The sequence below is a fragment of the Perna viridis genome, chromosome 1 (genome assembly GCF_037379345.1).
Source record: "Perna viridis isolate PV_CMFRI_1.1 ecotype Kerala chromosome 1, ASM3737934v1, whole genome shotgun sequence".
Classification (NCBI taxonomy): domain Eukaryota; kingdom Metazoa; phylum Mollusca; class Bivalvia; order Mytilida; family Mytilidae; genus Perna; species Perna viridis.
In genome coordinates, this window is record NC_142445.1 from 40,213,129 (window position 1) to 40,233,774 (window position 20,646).

At 30.7% G+C, this 20,646-nt stretch overlaps 1 protein-coding gene across 13 annotated transcripts in view; it reads left to right on the top strand.

Annotated features, from left to right (window-relative positions):
- The window catches only part of LOC148628743 (uncharacterized), a 69,019-nt gene extending 51,876 nt beyond the window's left edge, over nt 1-17,143 (top strand). For 4 of the 13 annotated variants that reach the window (XM_088593771.1, XM_088593805.1, XM_088593778.1 and 1 more), the window contains 9 exons: nt 608-952; nt 1,722-1,912; nt 2,242-2,280; nt 3,618-3,653; nt 4,457-4,697; nt 5,278-5,342; nt 6,120-6,166; nt 9,327-9,346; nt 12,961-17,143. In XM_088593771.1, coding sequence (XP_088449897.1) covers nt 608-952; nt 1,722-1,912; nt 2,242-2,280; nt 3,618-3,653; nt 4,457-4,697; nt 5,278-5,342; nt 6,120-6,166; nt 9,327-9,346; nt 12,961-13,090 — 1,114 coding nt within the window. In that variant the 3' untranslated portion in view covers nt 13,091-17,143. The other 9 variants (XM_088593831.1, XM_088593837.1, XM_088593848.1 and 6 more) reach the window with 9 other exon arrangements.
- Nucleotides 17,144-20,646: the final 3,503 nt, after the last annotated feature.

Sequence of the window (20,646 nt, forward strand, 5' to 3'; positions counted from 1 at the left end):
AGGGCTTTATATAGATATTGTGAGATTGTAGTGACATCAACTGACTGTTTGATAACTTCAATTATTTTTTGACCATATGGATAGTAGGACAGGTAGCAAGGGTATTCTTTAGTGAGCTGTGCACACAGTATTCTAGTTTTTTTTTACTACAAGTATATTTTACAATAGAAATTTCTTTTAAATCTAAAGTAACTAAGGGGTTATTCAATTACAGCAACTCTGACCATGCAATTTGGAAGAAATTCACTTTGAAAATTTACACCATCTTATAAAAAAATTTATGTTACCATACTACATGTATATAGCTCCTAATTTTTGCTATTTTATTCCACCAGAAATATTTGTAAAAATCTTTCTTGATTCTATTTAGTTAATTCTCTTCTAAAAAAGAAATAACTGCTAAATTTAACATTAATTTTGAGATAGTAACTTGCTAAATAGCACCTGCTAATTCTACATTAAAAAATTAAACATATAGAAATCATGATAGTTTTTGATAATTTAAAATATTTTCATCATCAAATGATCTTGAAAATAGTTTTTATTAGCATAAAAATGTAAATTATACATGTATAGGTTTAGATATCCTTGACCATTTTGATTTCAGTGACAAAGAAAAACCTTCCTCCTCTGACAATTCCAAACAAGAAACACAATATGAAAAACCAACATCAAAAGATGTTAGTGAAGTTCCAAAAGAAAAGACAAAACCAAGTACTAAATGTGATGAAAATGTGGCTTCTGAAGAAACTCCAAGATTACCAGTAGCCATTCAGATCCCCTCTTCTGGAGAAATCAAGGAGGAGACCCAACCAAAAGCAAGAGAAGAGCTTAGAAATGGATCAAGGGAGATAACTAGCACCAGGCAAACAAATGGTCATGTCAGAGAAAGTGTTAGGGCATCAGGGGAAGGAACTCCAACAAAAGGAAAATCAGCACTGATGATTTCTGGGTAAAACAGATTTATTAAGGAATTTATCCAATATTGTTTTGTCTGACCAGTTTGCTGCATGGTTAGGCAAATTGTTAGTAGTATTGGGATATTTTACCCTCATGGATAGTCTCTTTTAAAATCAAATTGAATTGTGTGTGATTTATGACTTTTTAGTAAGCAATTACATGACAAATCATATCTTTATTACTGTATTTAGGCTTCAGTGTTTATTGATGATTCCCATTAAAAGCAAACTTCTAGAAAATTAACATCATGCATGCTGAGTATTTGATAACAAATTCTGTTAGAGGATGTCATAATGTTTCATCATCTTGTTAATCAATATTACCAGATTCATTCACAATAAAAAATCATATTTTTAGTCTACTTGCTCAGATATTGTCAGGATTTGTCAGATTTAATCCTTGAATGTCAGAATCTCTATTTTATGTTATTTTGAAATTTTGAATATTGACCACCAAAATAATACTGATAAACAAAAATACACTTAGAACAAGTAACAAATTAAAAACAAAAAAACAAAAAAAAAGCAAGAAAGAAGGAAAAGAAAACCACTGGTAAAGTAACATCTGATAGCCTGCATTTTCATTCCTTATCAAATTAATAATAATTGTTCAGCACATAAACAGTACACAATGACACCTACAGGATCATACTTCAGGCAAAATCATTTTGTCGTGAAGAAAATATTATCTCAATAAGTTTTTTCTTTCTTTTTTTTAAATAATTTAAAATTTTATTTATATATTGACATTGTACATTGTAGTTCTAAACCTGTCACAGGAACACGGCCATTTTCTGCTGTGGATGCCTACAAGTATATTGTTGCTCATCCTATCCGTCAGTCTACTGGTAATATTGACAATAGTTACTCCACATCTTACCAACAACAAAGAACTGAAGTTTGGAAACAAAATGTCTCTACACCAAGACAAAATGCCACAGTCCCTAATACAGGTATTGTATGGTTTAAAAATTGGAGAACATGCCCTGGCACAATTACTAAGTAAGTCTGAGAATATTCTTATCTTTTTGTAAAATCGCCAGGTTAAAAGAATTTGATTTGAGTTACTTTGGAAGTTAAAAGTGATCTCAGACTTAAAAGTGGCATTCAGGATGATTTTTTTTTCAGATTTGGTAAGTGTCCTTTTAAGATTTTTTCCTTTTAATGCAAGAATATTTTTGCAATATTTTAAATTAGTTTTAAGAGTTGAAAGCTTCATACTGTAAGGTTTTAAGAATTTAAAAACTAAAGGTATCAGTTAATGTATTTGTATTCTATGTAGAAGGTTTACTGAGTATTGTGGCTACACCAGCCCCTAGTGGTGAGTTGTATGTTGGTAGAATCCTTTGTTCAGTTTTGTAAATAGATATGAGCACAAGTTAATAGGTCAATGTCTAACATTATGCACATTTTTTGATGTTTTACTTTCTGTGAGTTGTTCATATTCTGTATGGTGTTGTAATTTTTTACTGAACACAAAGCAATAAACTCTGGGTACTAGATATTTAGTTTTTTAAATGTTTTTATTTTTCTCTGAACAAATCTCTTAATGCCAAAGATGTAATGTTTACCGGTAAATTATGTCACATAATCCAAAAGCACTTCATTATAAAGCAATAAATAAATTTATTATGGCATTTTTTACCCATTTATCATGAAATTATTTTCATCAGATATAAAATATTTTTGCAGAGTTCATGCAAAAACATGAATATGTATATCCTTAAGGAGAGCGTCATTCTAGCAAAGTATAAATATGAATGTGTATAATAGACAGTTTACTGCTAACTTATTTGAATATCATGAAGACAAAATTTTTCACATGTATGTAATCTGTAGTCTTAGTATGTGTACTAGGTGCAGAGGATAAAAACACCATCCTAAAAAAAAGGACAATTATGCTATTAAATATATAACTGGCATGAGTATGATGACTTTGCAATGGTTTATCAAGGTGTACAATTGAAATGTGCCAAGTATGTGACCATGGTGAAGATTGAAACTTAACCATTCCAAGCCCTTTTATTTTCAACTGGTTCCAATTTGAATTTGACAGTATTATCTAATAGTATTTGTCACATATAATCTCAGGTTGTATCAACAAACATCAATTGAAATACAATCAGCACCATGAGTTTCTACTAGCTTGTTTAAGGAGGTAGATGTATGATAAGGGACATAACTCTTGAAATCAGTGATATGTTTGTATCATAGTCAATTTCACCAAAGCCTATCAAGCTTTCATTTGAAGCAGAATGAAATCAGGCCAAGTTACTTTTATGCTTACATGAGATTGATGTTAAATGCTAAATACAAACGTTCTAGTTGTTTGTAAGAGTCGTGTCCCTTACCCTAGGTCTAACTCATTGAAATATCCTGATTACCATGCTTCATAATTTACCATTGCATGATTTTATGTCTGAAAAATATTTTTCTGGAAATTTTAAGAAATAGTTTTAAAAGCTTCTGCTACAGTATGAAATATATGTAGAGAAATTGCACAAGAGCTCTATATTAAACTTTCTTGTTTTTTTTGTTTTTTTTCTTATCATGTCAGATAACATATTTAAAAAAAAACTGTTAGAAAGATATATGAATCATTATGAAAATAACAAGCTTTACAACAATATGTGAATGTATTTTATGATATTACCATAGTGATAATGCCAGTCCAAGGTTTTCGAGGACATAGTGGTAAGACGAGTGATTACACGTTTTTTTGAGGGGTGTACACATCAATGGTTATTTTCAAGAGTGTTTCCCTCCCTATTAATGATGACTGTCACATGTTTGGTATTAAAGTTTGTATGTCGCACATTAAAGAGGCAGATTGGCTTTGTCAGTGGTTTTGTACTTGTACTTGAAAATGATTAAGCTATTTCTTTGTCAATTTTGTTCTCATCTTCCTAATGTGTGGGAGGTTTGGGTATTGTCTTTTGAACCATTTAGCACATTGTCAGAGTGATTCATCAGTATTTTGTTAACACGATCTGGAATGAAATAAGCTGTATCATCTATTAGTTTTGCTAAAAATGAAGTACTTTTTCATTGCATTTTTTCATTTGTCTTTTCTTTTGATCATTAACAAAAATGGAAACTTACTTGGGTTCAATACATATTGGAAGGCACTAAAAGTTTGCTACCATATAATTGGATGAGTATCATAAAACAAAACATATAGAGATTTACAGGTTTTCTATTAATCATTTTGTTTTCATTTTATTCTCTCTTTTCTTCCACTATATGTACAACACATCAGATTTATATAGTATGTATTGCATTTCTATTGTCTTACTAGCACCATGGTTTTTTTGTTCAATGCTTATGATTTCTACTGTCTTAAACACTACCAGTAGAATTACTTTTGACCAGAAGCTTGGAATTTTCAACATCAAATTTCTTGATTCTACAATTCTCAGAAATTGTAATCAGCTACTTGTAAAAAAAATCTTTTTGCTCTACTAACAGAAAGTTAAGATTGTGTATTCGATTTACAGGTAGAAGGAGGTCACCTCCACCTCAAAGGCCATCATCACCAGCTAGTCGTGTACCTCCTCATCACAGACCTCGCAGTGCTGTTCTTCAGATGACAGCTGGTAATGATTGGTTAGCTGGTGGGAGAGATCTTCATTGGGAAAAGATGTCACAACGACCCAGAAATGCCCACATCCCTGGGTGGAAAGAAGGTGCACCTGAAAGCTTGCACAGACCAAAGTCAGCTGCTCCAAACAGGACATAGTATGTTACTAGTAGTATATAATTCATGAAGACTGCAGATTGTGATGATCAGATATACAGTACCTGATTATCTTAAAATTTATTTTACATGCATGAAAATTAGTATATTGTTCAAAGGGAGGTAACTCAATTTTTCTTTACCATATGATGTAGATTAAATCCTTTTACCTTGCTTTATTTAATGAAAAGGAGATTTTAAACCATATGCTTTTAGTGAATTTAATAGTTTAATCATCATTTCCATTCTTCAATGGTTAAGGGTTGCACAATTGCTTTTATTTTTGGCTATTTCTAACACAACCATAATGTTTGTATGATTTGCCATTACTTACTGATATACATGCAAATGCAGTGGTGGATCCAGAAAAGCGCAGGGGGTTGACACCCACCTTTTTATTGTAAAAATTGTCATTTTCATGTGTAAAATTGACAAAAAATGGCAAATATAAAGTCCTACCCCACTTTTTCTGAGGAACCCCGGCTGGCATTCCTCCTTTTCAAAGTGTCTGGATCCGCCCCTGAATTGGTTTCACTAACATTGTAATAGAGATAAAATGACAATATTTGCACAATTTTACAGTAAGAGATCCAGAGCTTCAACTCCTGTTACACCATCATCATTAGCTTATGAAAACATGGTTCATGGTGAGTTTAGCAAGTATTATATTTGATTTTATTACTATATTAAAAATTGTCCCTTGAGGAAAGTGAAGCTAATTGCTTTATAATGCATGTATCTATGTTACACATAAGGATTCTTGTGGACATTTTTTTACTGCTTCAGATTCGCATTATTTGATTTTCTTTTCTTTAATCTTTTATTATGTACAGTAGTTCAAAGAACTAAGTTTTACATTATTAAATAGCACTCCAGATAAGAATCATGGAAAATGTGATTCATGGTTGGAAAGCCTACATATTTTTGTTTTTGATATTTTGTTTAAAATGTTATAATGAAACAGAAATTAACATGTGGCTTTTCATATAAACCCTGTTCTTATGAGATAAATACTGTAGAATTCTAAATTAAGGGAGATAATTCTGTAAATGACACTTAAACACTATAGAAACTTGGATTCTCAATGTGAACTATCTCTGAAGAGCAGACTGATTGGAATGAATAATTATACACTTCATCATATAGACCTACAAAGCAACTTAATAAAAAAAATAAAAAAAATTTTTTTGGGGTGTATTACATTTTACAGATTTCGCATGATTCTTACAAAGACTGCTACTTAAAACTACCAAGCAGGTCTCTCTAGAAAAAGTTTTTACTGAATGAGAAAATTTAGAAGGTATTAAACATGGAAACCAGTTCTGTAGAAAATACATTTTTAATTTTTTTTCCTTCTCAAAAATCATGAAAAATGCATTATATTTGCAAAATAGATTTAATTGATGATATTTGTGTTGTATTAGCTGACCAACAAGTTGAGGTTGAGGAGGACATGAAAATTAATTCTTTGGTATGAACAACATTGGCTTTTGGGTTTGCCATTGTAGGATGCAATGTAGTTGTGTTTTTGTAGGGTTATTACATGTCAACCTTATTTGACTGAACACACGGTGTAGAGTATTGGTGCTTTAGTTTTCATGTTTTATTTATAGCGAATTTTCTTGTATTGATATTTCTGTTCTATCCATAGCTTAATTCAATTGATGGTAAATTTATCTAATGCATTTTGGATGATCTGTATTTTTGTAAAGAAAATAATAACTTTCTCTAAGATTGGGAGAACTTTCTTTCTGCAAAAGTAATGTAATTCATTTTACCAATTTTTGTGGTAACTCATGAACTTCTTTGGGTTTGCTATAAAATGTCAGATTATATTGTTTTGTAATTCAATTTTGTCATTTTATTTGAATAACTTATAAAAATTGGTTCATCATGAACAGTGAACATCTATATGATCGCAATATTTCTATTTGCTAAGAATTGTTGGTTTTATAATATTATTTTTAAATGCCTGAGAATATAAATTATTTTTATTCTCTTTTCTCTCTTCATGGGTGTAGCACTGTAGCATTTAGTTAAGCTTCTTTTAGTTCAGTGGTTTTGATATACATGCACCTTAACGGGAATAGCACCATTGATTTGCACCAATATAGTAGATTCACTATTTAAAACAAAGTTTATGCTGTATTTTTTTAGTCTGTGAACATTGTAAGTACTGTTGCTCCCTTTCAAAGGCCATTCATAACTAATTACTTGGTTCTTACTATTAAAGAGCAAAGGTTTCTTTTAATCATTGATAATCATAAGGCTGAGGAAATTTATTACTAAGGTTCTTGATCTTGGTATGGTTTGATAGTAATGTTTTTTTTCAATTTCAATTCTTAACAAGCTGTAACAAATTGATCTCATGCTTAAGGTTAATTTTTTTTAAAATCATTAACTAAAGAACCAGATAATTAGTTTTGTTGGCCTTTTTATCTTTTTATCAAAAATCTTTAACAACCACCAAACAATCTGTCTCAATATAATTCACAATAATACATACTTATTTGTATATACATATCAGCTTTCATAGATTTGCAAAACTAAGGTTGAATTTAGAATTCAAAATAAGGATAACTGTAATGCTTTTTCATAGTCTTCATTTCATAGCTTTACGTCCAAAATGAAGCTTTTGTAGAGCTTTTACCCTACCAGTGCACCTTGTCCATGCTCCCAGTTTTTAGTGGAGTCTGAGTTGCTCATTTGCTTTTGTTACTTTGTATGTATGATTTTAGTTACTTTATGTTCTTTGTTGTGTATGTCTGTTTTCCTTTGTCCCTGGATTACCACTTTGACCTTGGTTCCCTTGATTACTCTTTTAAATAAATTTTATGACAGTATTCATTAAAAGATGCCAAACATCACAACAGAGACAGATTTTATTGACTGACTTGCTGTCCCTGGAGTGTTTTCATATCTTCAATTGAATATAACCTTTGATGTATCAGTCTAAGGTATTATAAAGTTACCAGACTTCGTTATTAGATGTTATTGATTTAGTATGTAGGTTTTGAATTCAAGGATGTTACTAAGACAAAAGTTTTCATGAAATTCATGCAAGGATAAACTATATCTAAATTTCACTCAAAATAAGTATGTCCACTTCATATAATTCTCACGTGAGAAATTCATATGACAATTATATTCACATGAATTATTAATCATACGATTTTCATGTGACAGCTTTATTCACATGAATTTTTTATCATATGATTGTTATGTGGTGAATTTATGTGACAACTTTATTCACCTAAATTTTATATCCTATGATTTTTTTTTATTCAGGTAACAACATGATTCACATGAATTTTATATAAACTATGCAATAGTTTGCAGTGAAAGCCGCACCAATTTCTTACATATGTGAAAGCTGAAGTATACATCGAATTCCCACTTGACTGCACATTGTCTTCACTTCTATAGTAGATAGAATTCTAATGATTTGTAGATAGAAAACTTTTAGATTTTAAAACACTGTATTTGCTAGATTTTTACATTTGAAGCGTTTTATCACTTTATAGTTTTAAGTCATCATGAGTTTTTTACCATACAGTTGAAGTGTTGATTGCCATAGTTAAAAGTACTGGTATTATTAAAACTGATATACCGGTATTTATTTATTTGTATACCTATCTTTTGGGGAATGAACATAAGAGAGAATTTTGAAATTGGATTTCCATTATTTCAGCCAATTACAGCTTCAAAGCATAAATATGAATGGAAGGTATTAAGTTTGTGAGGGAATTAGGTGGCCCAGTAGTACAGTAGGCTATATTAGTTGTAGTTTAAAGCTGTTCTTGTGTTTGTTTTTACTCGGTTCTGCACTGAATTGTAAATGAGGACTTGTGCCATAATGTCAATACATGTGGTAGTCTGGGTTTATACATTCCAATATTCTGAATAAACTGTGGCTTTTTTTCCATAAGTTGTTTAGAGGACATATCTGTGTTAAGTACTTCTCCGTCTAAGAATCAGGCAAAAATGTGTATAAGGTGTGGCACATGAAGTAAAAATACACAGATCTTACTGCATTATCCAAGTATTTATACATCATAATCTCAAGAAATTACTGTCAAAATGCAGTTTGCCTTTTTAAGACATTGATAGTTCAAATTTAGGTGAAATGCACTGTGGAAAATTGGCAGGAAAAATTATCCTGAAGTTTTTTCTTGTATAAGCAGTCAAAAAATATTTATGTCATCAATGCTTCAGGATAAATTTAAATAGCTTCTCAGTTGTTTTCTAGATGTATTTGAATATATTTGAGGCAAAAAAAGAGAATTGAGAAAAATGATGTGACACTCATTGCCAGATTATTACACAGAATAGTACTTAAAAGCTTAGAAGAAAGGAACTTTTATAGAATTAGTAATTTTCGTCTTCTTTATTTCACAAGTGGTAATATTTATATACTGGAATATCAAGTTAAAATTTCTGTTTAGGCTGTTTAACTTCAGCATAAAACTATGAATCAATGAGATGCCAATGATCCTTTTGGGTAAAACACAAGCTTAAATGGGTTGTTATTGTCAGTTACCATAACTTTAACTTACACTTCTGTAATGAATAGGCCTGACCTTTGTTTACTGTTTATACAAATCTATAGCAGTTTATATCCTAAATTTCAGAAAAGTGAAAATTTTCACCAGTAAGTTTATATATGATTTATCATCATGCACCACAAAGTGGGTACTGTATGTGGTATACATGCACTATTTGAAAGGGTTCAGTCTGGTTTTTGATAAAAATAGGTGGTGTCAAGGTTAGCTAATGTTTTCAGTGATATCTACAACTGGGTCTTCTGTCTGGAGAGGAATTATTTGTGAGGCTTTAATTTTCCAAAGGTCAATGTCTTGGGGTAAATGCAGATGCATATAGCTTTAGTACTTTTGATCTAAATTAGTTTGTGTTGCTGACAAAATTTTTGAAGTGATGGATGTATCAAATATTAACTTTCCAACTCAGATGCATTTTATTTTCTGTTTAATTTTCAACTTTCACTTATTATTAAACCTGCACTTTTTTAATAAATTTAACTTTTGTTGTTTCCTTCCTACAGGTTACTACTCCCCTGCAGGTTCCTTACCTGAACTAACTGACCTTTCTGACTATTATCATGCTAATAATCAACACTTCTTACGGAAACTTGGTTCACCTCAACAGACAGGCACTTCGAACTTTTACAACATGCCATCACAAGATATGGTTTATAGGTAGAGCTAGCCACAACTATGGTGCATTTAGTTTCGAACTTTGAAAATTCTAATATGTATTTATTTTTAGTATTATTGCAAATAATTACAGTTTTTTTAACAAATCTTAGCATTTGAGTGATATTAATATATATGAGAACTTTTCTAGTCGCCAAATTGCTCCAAAATCATCATTTATTCAGTATCATTGCATGTTCATTATTTTATTTTCTTATAGTAGGCAGTCTCTTATGATTATCAAGTCAAGAACTATTTAAAAAAATAACTTTTTTTTTTTTAGGAATGGAATTTAATTATTATGAAAAAAAATACTTTGAAATCAAATTCATAGTCAGTAAAAATTTATAAAGGCAGATCTTTTTTTCAAATACTGATGTATTTAAATTTTCACAAAACCACACAAAAACACATGTACATGCATCATAATGTTCTATCTAGCTCAACCTATATTCAATGATAACTTGTAATGAGTGTGTCTTAGCCTTGCTGTAATACTTTGGTGATGGGAACTGCAATTTCACGAGAGTGCTGTGCCTTTGTTCATGCACACCATCATCTGATACAGTAGTTAGATAATTTCATATACATGGTAAGCTAATGTAGATTCTCTGATATTCTAAGTTGATAGTGGTGAGAAAAATCATTGTTTTATCTAAAATTAAATTATATTTGATCAAAATCTGTAAATTACCAATAGTCATTTTTCATATTTACATAATGCAAGCCATTTTAGCAGGTTTTTCAAAGGGATGTGACCCACCAACACCCGACATCCTGGTTGGCAGTCTCAAGGGAAAAGGGAAACCAGTAAACATTTTTTTTGGAAACTTAAACTATTTTCACCTGAATGGTTTGAAATAAGTTATTTAAATGTACCTAAGTACTTATAAAATTACCAAGTCTGTAATAAATTGAATATTTGAATTTGAAGTCTACTGCTGTCCATTGCTCCAATTTGATATAAAACCAGTCTGTCCAAAGACAAATTTGTAGAAAGTTACTCCCCTTTAGTTAAAATTGTAAAAAATGAAGCCGAAGTTGGTAATATAGAAAAGGACTATTGATACTTACAACTTAGGTGGTAACAAATGTTGTAAAATCCACATATTTGATATAAAATGTGCTTTAAGAATTAATTTTCATGATATTAGAAAGAATAAAATGAGGGAAACCCAAAGTACAGAACATGACTTTACATAAATAAGATATTTGGGACTATTTCTCTTTTATAAAAACTACCTATTTTGATATAAAACTGTTTTAAATTTTGTTATGGGTGTGGTAATGATATTTTATCTATTTTGCTTTTTTTCACTGGAAATTACCAGATCAATTTAAATAAAAGTATTGGAATTCCTAAAATTAGTATCAACTAAGGTTAGGTAAAAAGCAAAGCAGAATTATGATTTTCTATGATTGTCAATATCTTGGCAAGAATTTGATTTGCTTTTAGACTTTAGTGGTTGGCTAGAAGTAGTTCTTTCCTTTTCAAACCTTTGCTAAGCAAGTATTGCTAGTAAAATCGGTATTTTGCCTATAGATAGAAAATTTGCATTTGCTATTGGAAGGCTACTGTGCACCTAGCAAGCTTTACAATTGATATTTTAATTTTTTGTAATTCAAATATTATTCATTACATAAAATGAAGAACTTACAATTGAAATATTAATACAAATTGTGATTCAACATTGTGGGAGAAACATCAATGAGACCACCACTCAAATAGTCATATACAAATTAAAAATAAGAGGGCATGGATAAGCCTTCACTATAAATTACAACACTATTAAACTTATCAACCCCTATAAAAACTACCTACCCATAAAGTTATACTGAATATGGGCAACATAAATTATTAAATGAACAAGAAGATGTGTAATTATAATGGTGGAGGCAGTATATGCCCTTTCCTTTTTTTAAATTAACTGGCTGTCAAGCAAACTCCTATTATCCTTATTTTTTGAGACAGTTGGTAATGAGTTTGCTTTGACATCACATGACATCTATGATGCATAACATGGCAACCTAACCGATGTAGCTTACAATCTCGCATGTCATTGGATGACTGTGGTAGCACCCATGAAATTTAAGGCACCATTGGGGGCATTGGTGTCCGGAATATTTTCAATCACTTTTATTTATTGAGTAACCTTTTATATATATTGTATAATTGGAAATAGTTAACTTTTTGAATCAATAAAATATTTGAAATACGAAACATAACTAAGTGATCACTCAGTTCACCAAATAAAATCTAATCAGTTTGGGTATTAACAAAGCGAGAATCTGTGTCAGCTATCTTTTTTAAAGATATTACTTGTTTTACAGCAGCCCTTATTTTATTATGAAAGCCTCAAAATCCTTTTAAAAAGTTGTAATTATTGGTGAAAATCCTTCAATTTTCAAATTTTTAAAGAGCTGTGGATTTATATAGGTAGCTTGAGGGTTCGCCCCTTGGCCTTATGAAATCTTGATTTTCAATAAAATTTCACCCACAAATTTTCGTGCCTTGCTTCCCTCCACCTTTCCTATCCTGACCTCATGGATTTGCACCTGTAGAGGTGCGTACACACTGTTTAATTTTATTTTGATCAATAGATATAAGCCCTTTTCATTCATCAAAAAAGTCCTTAAAATTCCTAAAAATGACTGTTATTTTTTTTTTTTAGAATTTTGCCTTGAAACATGCACAAATGTTGCTTGAAAACATGAATTAAGCAAAAACAGTAAAATATATTGGTGTCTTCCATCTCTCACCTTAAATATTCTGTGCTTTTTTTACTTATTAATATAAAAAAAATCAATACTTTTTCTTTATCAGAAGTAAGTTGATAAGACAACATTTAAAATGAAAATATTATCTCCAATACTGATCACTGCTACAAAAATGTTTGTAGAGCAATTTTCTAAATTAGATAAAGTACTTTTAAGATATCTTGATCTTAAGGTGTACTTGGTAATTAAAACAACCAAACTTCATCTAAAATTATAACAACTGAACTATATCTGTAACTGGAACAACCAAACTACATTTGTTTATATTTTACAGCACTCCCCCATGTAGTCCTCGTGCCAGTAGCCCAATAAAAGTTCTTCACTTAGATTGTATTATTGAGACTGAGGATTCAGAGTTTTGCTCAACGAGTCCCACACCATGTGAAGAGTTTGAAGCCCAGTAGAGATTCTCATTACCAGATTCACTGAAGTAGGATCAGACAGACTGCATTTACAAGCCAGACAGTTCATTGTGTGTTCACTTTACATTGAAAATTTGTCAAGAATTCTATTTTTATTTCTGTAAGAAATATGCGACTAATTTACCATAAACTCTTTGTGTGATGTCAGCATTTTTATTTTACTGTACTTTGTCAAACAGTAAAAATTCAACAAAACAGTGTTTTTTTTTTGTTGTTTGTTTTAACTTCAGTACAAGAACTGCAGCCATGTTTGGTATTGAAATTTTATTCTATGGTCGGAAACTTCACATATAGCCATATGGTAGCATATATTTAACAGGATTTGATTACAATATATCTGGGCTACTTTTGGGTCTACCAGTATACAATTTCAGGATGTTTGCTATTCTATTTTATAGTAGTTAGTGATCATGATTGTCAATAAATGTTTAAATTTTATAATTGTTTTTAGTAATTTTTATAGAGAATCTTGTTAAAATTGTTTAAATTTAAAATTTAGATTAAACATGACTTTGTTGTTTAATACAATATCTGTGATACATGAAATCTATTGGTTTTTTTTTTCATGATTAAGTTGAGGTTATTGACTGTGATATGTTTACATTACTATTTTTAGATGTTGTGACATTTCAATTCAATAAATTCAATAAATGTGCTAGATTTTTTGAAAGATCTCCCATTTTCCATGTTTTTCTTGTATGTTGCATATGTGTCACATGTGTCATTTTGCACCTTTATAATGGTTAGTTTGAGTCTTTTGAGCCAAAATAGGATTTTTGTAACAAGATTTGGTTATAGTCACTATTATATTAATTAATAGCCATGTAATTCCTCAAAACTCTCACCCTATAAATTACCTAATCAAGTTAGTTTTGTTATATTATGAAATTCATGATTTAAGCTGACTTCCACTGTGTACCACAAGCAAATGTCACTATTTAGATATCCCATAATTGACATACCAGAAAGTCCTTGATTTGGTTTTTTGTTTCTAATTAAATACATTGTATTTCATAAATTTTTTGGTAAATATGATATACATTCCAGTTGCCATTGATTTTGTTAGACAAAGAGTCAAAACGATATTTTGACAAAAAGTATATGTACTTTGCATTTCAAACTGAATCATACCATTTCCAAGTATGTTTGTATAAGTTCTTTCATTAAGTGACTGACATTCTATGTGCCAGATCTTCAAAGTTAGAAATGTTCTTTCTTTGTTTTTAAAGTAAGTACATGTATTACCTTTGGTCTTTGGTTTCTTCAAATGAATTGAGATATTCCTCAAAACATTAAGTGTTTCAATATTTTTGAAATTTCAATTTCAAGCAGTTTAAATGGATAAGTTGAGAATGAATTTTATGCCTTTTTTATGAAACTAGGTCCTGGTTTTATTGGGAAAAAGGCAGTTTCTCTGTAATTCCTTGCTATAATTGTGCTCTGTTGCATTTTACAGAAGAATGAAATATTATTATATTAATCATTGTCATCTACTTTTCATGTCATGTTTTTTTTTTTGTTTTTTTTGTCTTAGGCTGTTTAGGAACTCACAGAACTATTGGACAGTATTGACATGTAATTTTATAATCTATTTTTCCTTTATTGTGATTATTAGTTTAAAATGCAGCGGTTTTATAAAATGTATTCTGTCCTTTTGTCAGTAGATGCCAAAATTTTACATGATGTATACATATTTTATTTTTATTATACATACTTTGTATTTAATTGTTTTTATTATTGTTAAGTAGCACTCCAGATAAGAATCATGCAAAATGTGATTCATGGTTGGAAAGCCTATATATTTTATTTTTGATATTTTGTTTAAAGTATCATAGTTAACAGGAAGTAACATGTGGCTTTTCATATAACCTTTGTTGATAGGAGATAAAAATTATATAGGATTTGCTGTAGAATGACACTAAAAAACAATAGAAACCACTGGATTTTTGATGTTGATTATCTCCTAAGAGCAGACAGATTGGAATGAATAATTATACATTTCATCATATAGACCTACAATGCAACTGAATAACAAAAATAAAAATATGTAGCCTTTTTTTTCAGGTGTATTACATTTTATAGAATTGGCATGATTCTCACATGATTAAGACTGTTACTTAAATGCAGTGAAACCTGTTTAAAACAAATATTGATTATAACTAATAGCCACCATATGAAATGAGTAACAAAAGGTTGCATATATGGTTTACAGGAGGGTGCTGAACACCTTTAATTTTATATTAGTCTTATTTTTATATGACTGCAAAAAATGTTTTTCAGTTGTATAATGGTATCATCCTGTCTTTTTTGTTGCTGGCATCTGTTAACTTCAGTTTATTTTTCTTGGAAAGTATACTCAATGGATCAGTTTTATTTGTTACTCATACATGAATGTGGAAAAAAAACAAAAAAAAGTTTAGTTGATAAAAAATTAGATTTTGACGTTTTATTTACCACAAACTTGGTTAAAACCACAATGCCCTGGAGTCTCTTCATTCCAGTAGTCATGTTTTGCATTCAAATTGTGATGGTTCTATCCAGACCAATAATGCACAGCATTGTGCTTCTAAGTGCTGTAAACACTTAGCTACTTTTATTTTAGGCCTTTAAGTGTAAATGTTTGTAAGAATCAGGCAACATGGGAAAAATCAGAAACATGCAAAAAAAACCCACTGATCTGACAATGTGATATCACTCAAGGATACTTTTTTTATTTGAAAAGACCATTATTTGATCTCTGCATCACTGGCTTTGCTAAGAAATTTTTCAATAGAATGTTAGAAATATGATGTTTTTAACAGAGATATCTACCTTTGAAACACTCATTTTCAGTGCATTTTAATAAAATTATATTTCAGTGTACCGACATGATATGGAAAATACTGTCCCTTTTCTCTGATTCTGATAGTCAAATTACGCTATCAAAATGATGGGCTTTTTTCATACCATGTTTCACCCATTGCCTGATTCTTATAGAGACTGACACTTAAGAACTGTGGTTGTTTATTTGGTACTTTTCTATTTCAAAATCATTGACAGAACACTAAATACAAATCACAAATGTTTTTTTTTATCCAGGTTTCACTGTATTTTGTGATATTTGTAGATCCTGGTGTAAATGTTGTCTATAAAGGGTACCCTGGTAGTTAGTTAGATCTTAGCCGTATGGTATTACCAGAATGTTTTCTTATAGAGGTGTATGGTAAATGATTAAAATCTTTACCATAATTTTAAGTTGCCATTTATCTGCGATAAAATAGTTATTGTCCTGTACTGTTCTTGTTATTTATGTTTTGTTCTGAAATAAATACAATTCATCATAAAATCTGCTTTTCTAAAAATTCAGTAGTTTTGTTGTATAAATACTCATAAATATGAGTGATGATTGCATGTCTTGTTTTCAGAACTAATTAATATTTGACAATATTTGTATTCCTAAAATACCAATTTGATAATTCATACTAATAAGAGGGAGGCCATGCAATAATCAGGCAGTGGGTGGCACATGACAAATTTTGTTTTCAACAAATGTTCACCATTTGATATCGCAAATGCATCCTTTCCCTAAGTTGAAGGTTGGTTTTTGATTAACTTCAACAATTTAAGAGAAATAAATTACATAGAAAGCACTGAAATTCATTGAAAAAGGGGAGGTTACTGTTTTAATTCTAGCAAAACATTGTCTATTTAAAACAAACTTTATACTATTTTGCATGCATATGATATATACATGACATTGGAACGAAAAATTCATTGGGATAAAATTTACCCTGTGCCATCAATATTATAGGATCTGCCCGATTTTTACATGGACAGGTTAAAGGTATAGGATTAAATTGTTTAAGAATAATCAGCTTTACTGAGAAATCTTTCTAGGGTTATTTCTCAATTTGTATAAACTGGAAGCAGATTTCCTTTTTAGAATCTTGCACACTGATATCATCACTTCTGTTTTGCTGGAATTATACAAAAGAGGAAGTATTGTGTAACTTTTTTTGTTCATGATCAATTAATGAAAATAATTTGTTCTTGGAACTTGTGTTATTTTCTTGTTTGAAAGAATGGCTTGAAGTTGAAATTGAACATCTGAAATGAATAGCATGATTATGGCTGTTATCCAAGACCTTGTAAAACAGTACCATGCCTAGTATGCTAACTTCTTAGAAAAGTATTTAAGGAGGTAGACCTAGGGTAAGGGAAATAGCTCTTGAAATCAGTGATATGTTTGCATTGTAATTAATTGCCCTTGTGTCCCATCCCTTTTTCATATCATCGTCATTTCATGTCCATGTTATCGTCATTTTCTTGTTCATTGCCTGAATATAGCTGAAATATTGCTGCTCTGGCATTAAACCCTGACAATCAATCAATCAATCCAAAGCCCATCAAGCATTTAATTGAAACAGAATAAAATAAATCTAAGTTACTTTGATGCTTAAATAACATTCATCTAAAATGGTTTATGCAAACCTATGATTGAATTGTAAGTGTTGTGCCCCTTACCCTAGATCTACCTCCTCCATAATAGACTAATATTCCTGATTTACTTCATATCACTCTGCTAGTTTATAGGCTCTTCAATACAGGATGTGAAACAATTCATAGGGCATGAGCACTAATCATTACAAATGTGAAGGTATTTTCCTTGTACTTGCATGAAGGAAAAGGTTAAGCACAGGGTGTGGCAGAGCTGTAAAGCTTTGAGATATAAATATACCCTAGGCCTCTGCTCAGGGGTTAGGGTATTTAATGGCTCATTAAGGAAATTCTAAAATTGCAGAAATTTCGGTTTTATTTGTTTGTTTTTTGTAGCTCTATTTTGTGTATAATTATCAAGAAATATTTTCTATGAATAAATTGATATTGAACAAGCATTCTGACAGTATTGCTGATGCAATACAGTGTCCCCTTTCGGCCTTTGAACTCATTGCCGTTATGAGATTTTTTTTATATATGTGAACTAACAATGGATGGTTTATTTTTTAACAATCAAAAGAAAATAACTCTTGAACAGCAAAAGCAAATTCCATCAAAATCAAGGCTGAGCTTCAATTTACAGTAGATAATAACATTTTTTGCATTACAGAAGGCTGCATAAAGACATTCTCTTTCTATCACCTGGAAAGTTGAAAAAAACTTCAGGGCAAATAACTCTAGAATGACAGCAGCAATTTGCATCAAAATGATGCAACATAAAATTTTATGTAATTTTCTATGTCAAAGGGCCATAAGTTCCATATAAACCATTTTGTCGCAATAATATTTAAATTTAATTCGTAACTTGTCATGATAAGACTAGCTAACACATATGAAATCAATTGGATGAGGCATTACAAAGAAAAGTCTGGAAAACATAAAATTTTATGAAATTTTCTATGTCCAAGGAACACAGCTTCTGTAAAAATCATTCAACCGTAACATCATTTGAGCTTAACTTGTAACTTGTCATGATAAGACTATATACCAAATATGAAATCAATTGGATGAGGCATTACAATAAAAGTCCATAAAACATAAAATTTCATGAAATTTTCTATGTCCAAGGGCCATAACTTCCGTAAAAAGCATTCAATCGTAAGGTCATTCAAACTTAACTTGTAACTTGTTATGATAAGACTATATCCCAAATATGAAATCAATTGGATGAAGCATTACAAAAAAAAGTCCGGAAAACATAAAATTTCATGAAATTTTCTATGTCCAAGGGCCATAACTTCTGTAAAAATCGTTCAACCGTAACGTCATTCGAACTTAACTCGTAACTTGTCATGATAAGACTATATCCCAAATATGAAATCAATTGGATGAGGCATTACAAAAATAGCCCGGAAAACCAAATGTAACTGACCGACTGACAGACTGACAGACAGACGGACGGATGGAGTGCAAACCTAAGTCCCCTTCGGCATTTGCCGAAAGGGGACAAAAACATGTAAATCAATCAAGATTTTGAATATCTAGTATTTCTTAAAACCAGGTAGGCATCAAAAAGAGAGAGTATGCACCAACAGAGATGGTAGGGTAAAAATGACTCAAGTCTTTTGGGGATTTTTTGTAAAAATTGATATGAAAGTCCTTGGTGAGATATAACCAATATTCTGTGTTTTTTTTTTAAACGAAAGCATTTGTGGGAAATTTTAGAATTCTGCTGACTAAATAAATGATAGCAATAGAAATGTCTGATACTCATATAAGGGTAACGACAGACCGTTTTGATGTAAAAAAAAAAAAAAAAAAAAAAAGCGAAAATCGAGACAAAATTCGCTTTGTTTACATTTCTTCACGAATGATTGAGAAAACGGTACACTTATACCTCTAAATACAGACAACTGCTTTTAGCATATCGCTCATATCGCTATATAGATTAACGAGATTGTCAACTTTCCAAGACTACTCACTTATTTTCTCAGGAAATGACAATTAACTGAAACGTCTCAGAATGTGACAACTCTATTCGCTATACTGCTCCATCGGATCAAATGGATACAGGGAAGATAATGTAAACATATATGGCAACACCGCCTGCACGAAGTCCAGCCCGCTTTGTATATATATATATATATATATGCTTCTTTAGTCTTGTGTTGTTGAATTATTTTCTTCTACCACAGTTTTACACACAAAAAAACTGTGGTATAGCGGTATATGAACTGTTTAATTTAATTAAGTAGCACTTCTGCTAAGGATCATGCAAAATGTGATTCATGGGTAAAACGCCTACATATTTTTATTTTTGATATTTTTTCTGAAACGTCGTCGTAAACAGAAATTAACATGTGTTTTTTCATATAACCCGTTGTGTTAGGAGATAAAGATTATATAGAATGCACTGTAGATTTCAAAATTAAGGGAGATAACTCTGTAAATGGCGCACAAATACAATAGAATCTACTGGATTTTCAATGTGGATCATCTCCTAAGAGCAGGCAGATTTGAATGAATAATTACACATTTCATAGTATAAACCCATAAAACAACTTAATTACAAAAATAAAAATATGTAGCCTTTTTTGGGGTGTATCGTATTTTTCAGATTTTGCATGATTCTTACAAAGACAGCTACTTAACATTCAATTGACTTAAAGTACGACTTGTTGACCAAACGGACTGTAAACGAACGGGGACTGAAAGCCTTTCTATATATTGTGACACTCACTGCAACAAAATAAAGCATATACGGAAAAATGTTAGAGGAGTGGGCGTGCTAAGGGTACAATTACAGTTGAATCTGATGGGGTTGGTGGCTGGCAAATTTTGTGGGATTAGAATATTCATTTTTTTTAAATTTTGCAGGTCAGAAAATTTATTTTCAACAACAATATTATTTATTTCCATTTCACTATATGACGTATGTGGACTGAGGTCAGAAAGTTTATTTATTTTCTAGGTGTGGAAGTTCTAATATTTCCAAAAAGTGCTAGCCACCAACACCACTCCCTTTTCAGAATCAAATGGTCATCCACTAAGCATGAATAAAGAACAAACGGATCAAATACACGGAAGGAAAAGGGAACTAAAACGAACGCTAAAGGTTATTG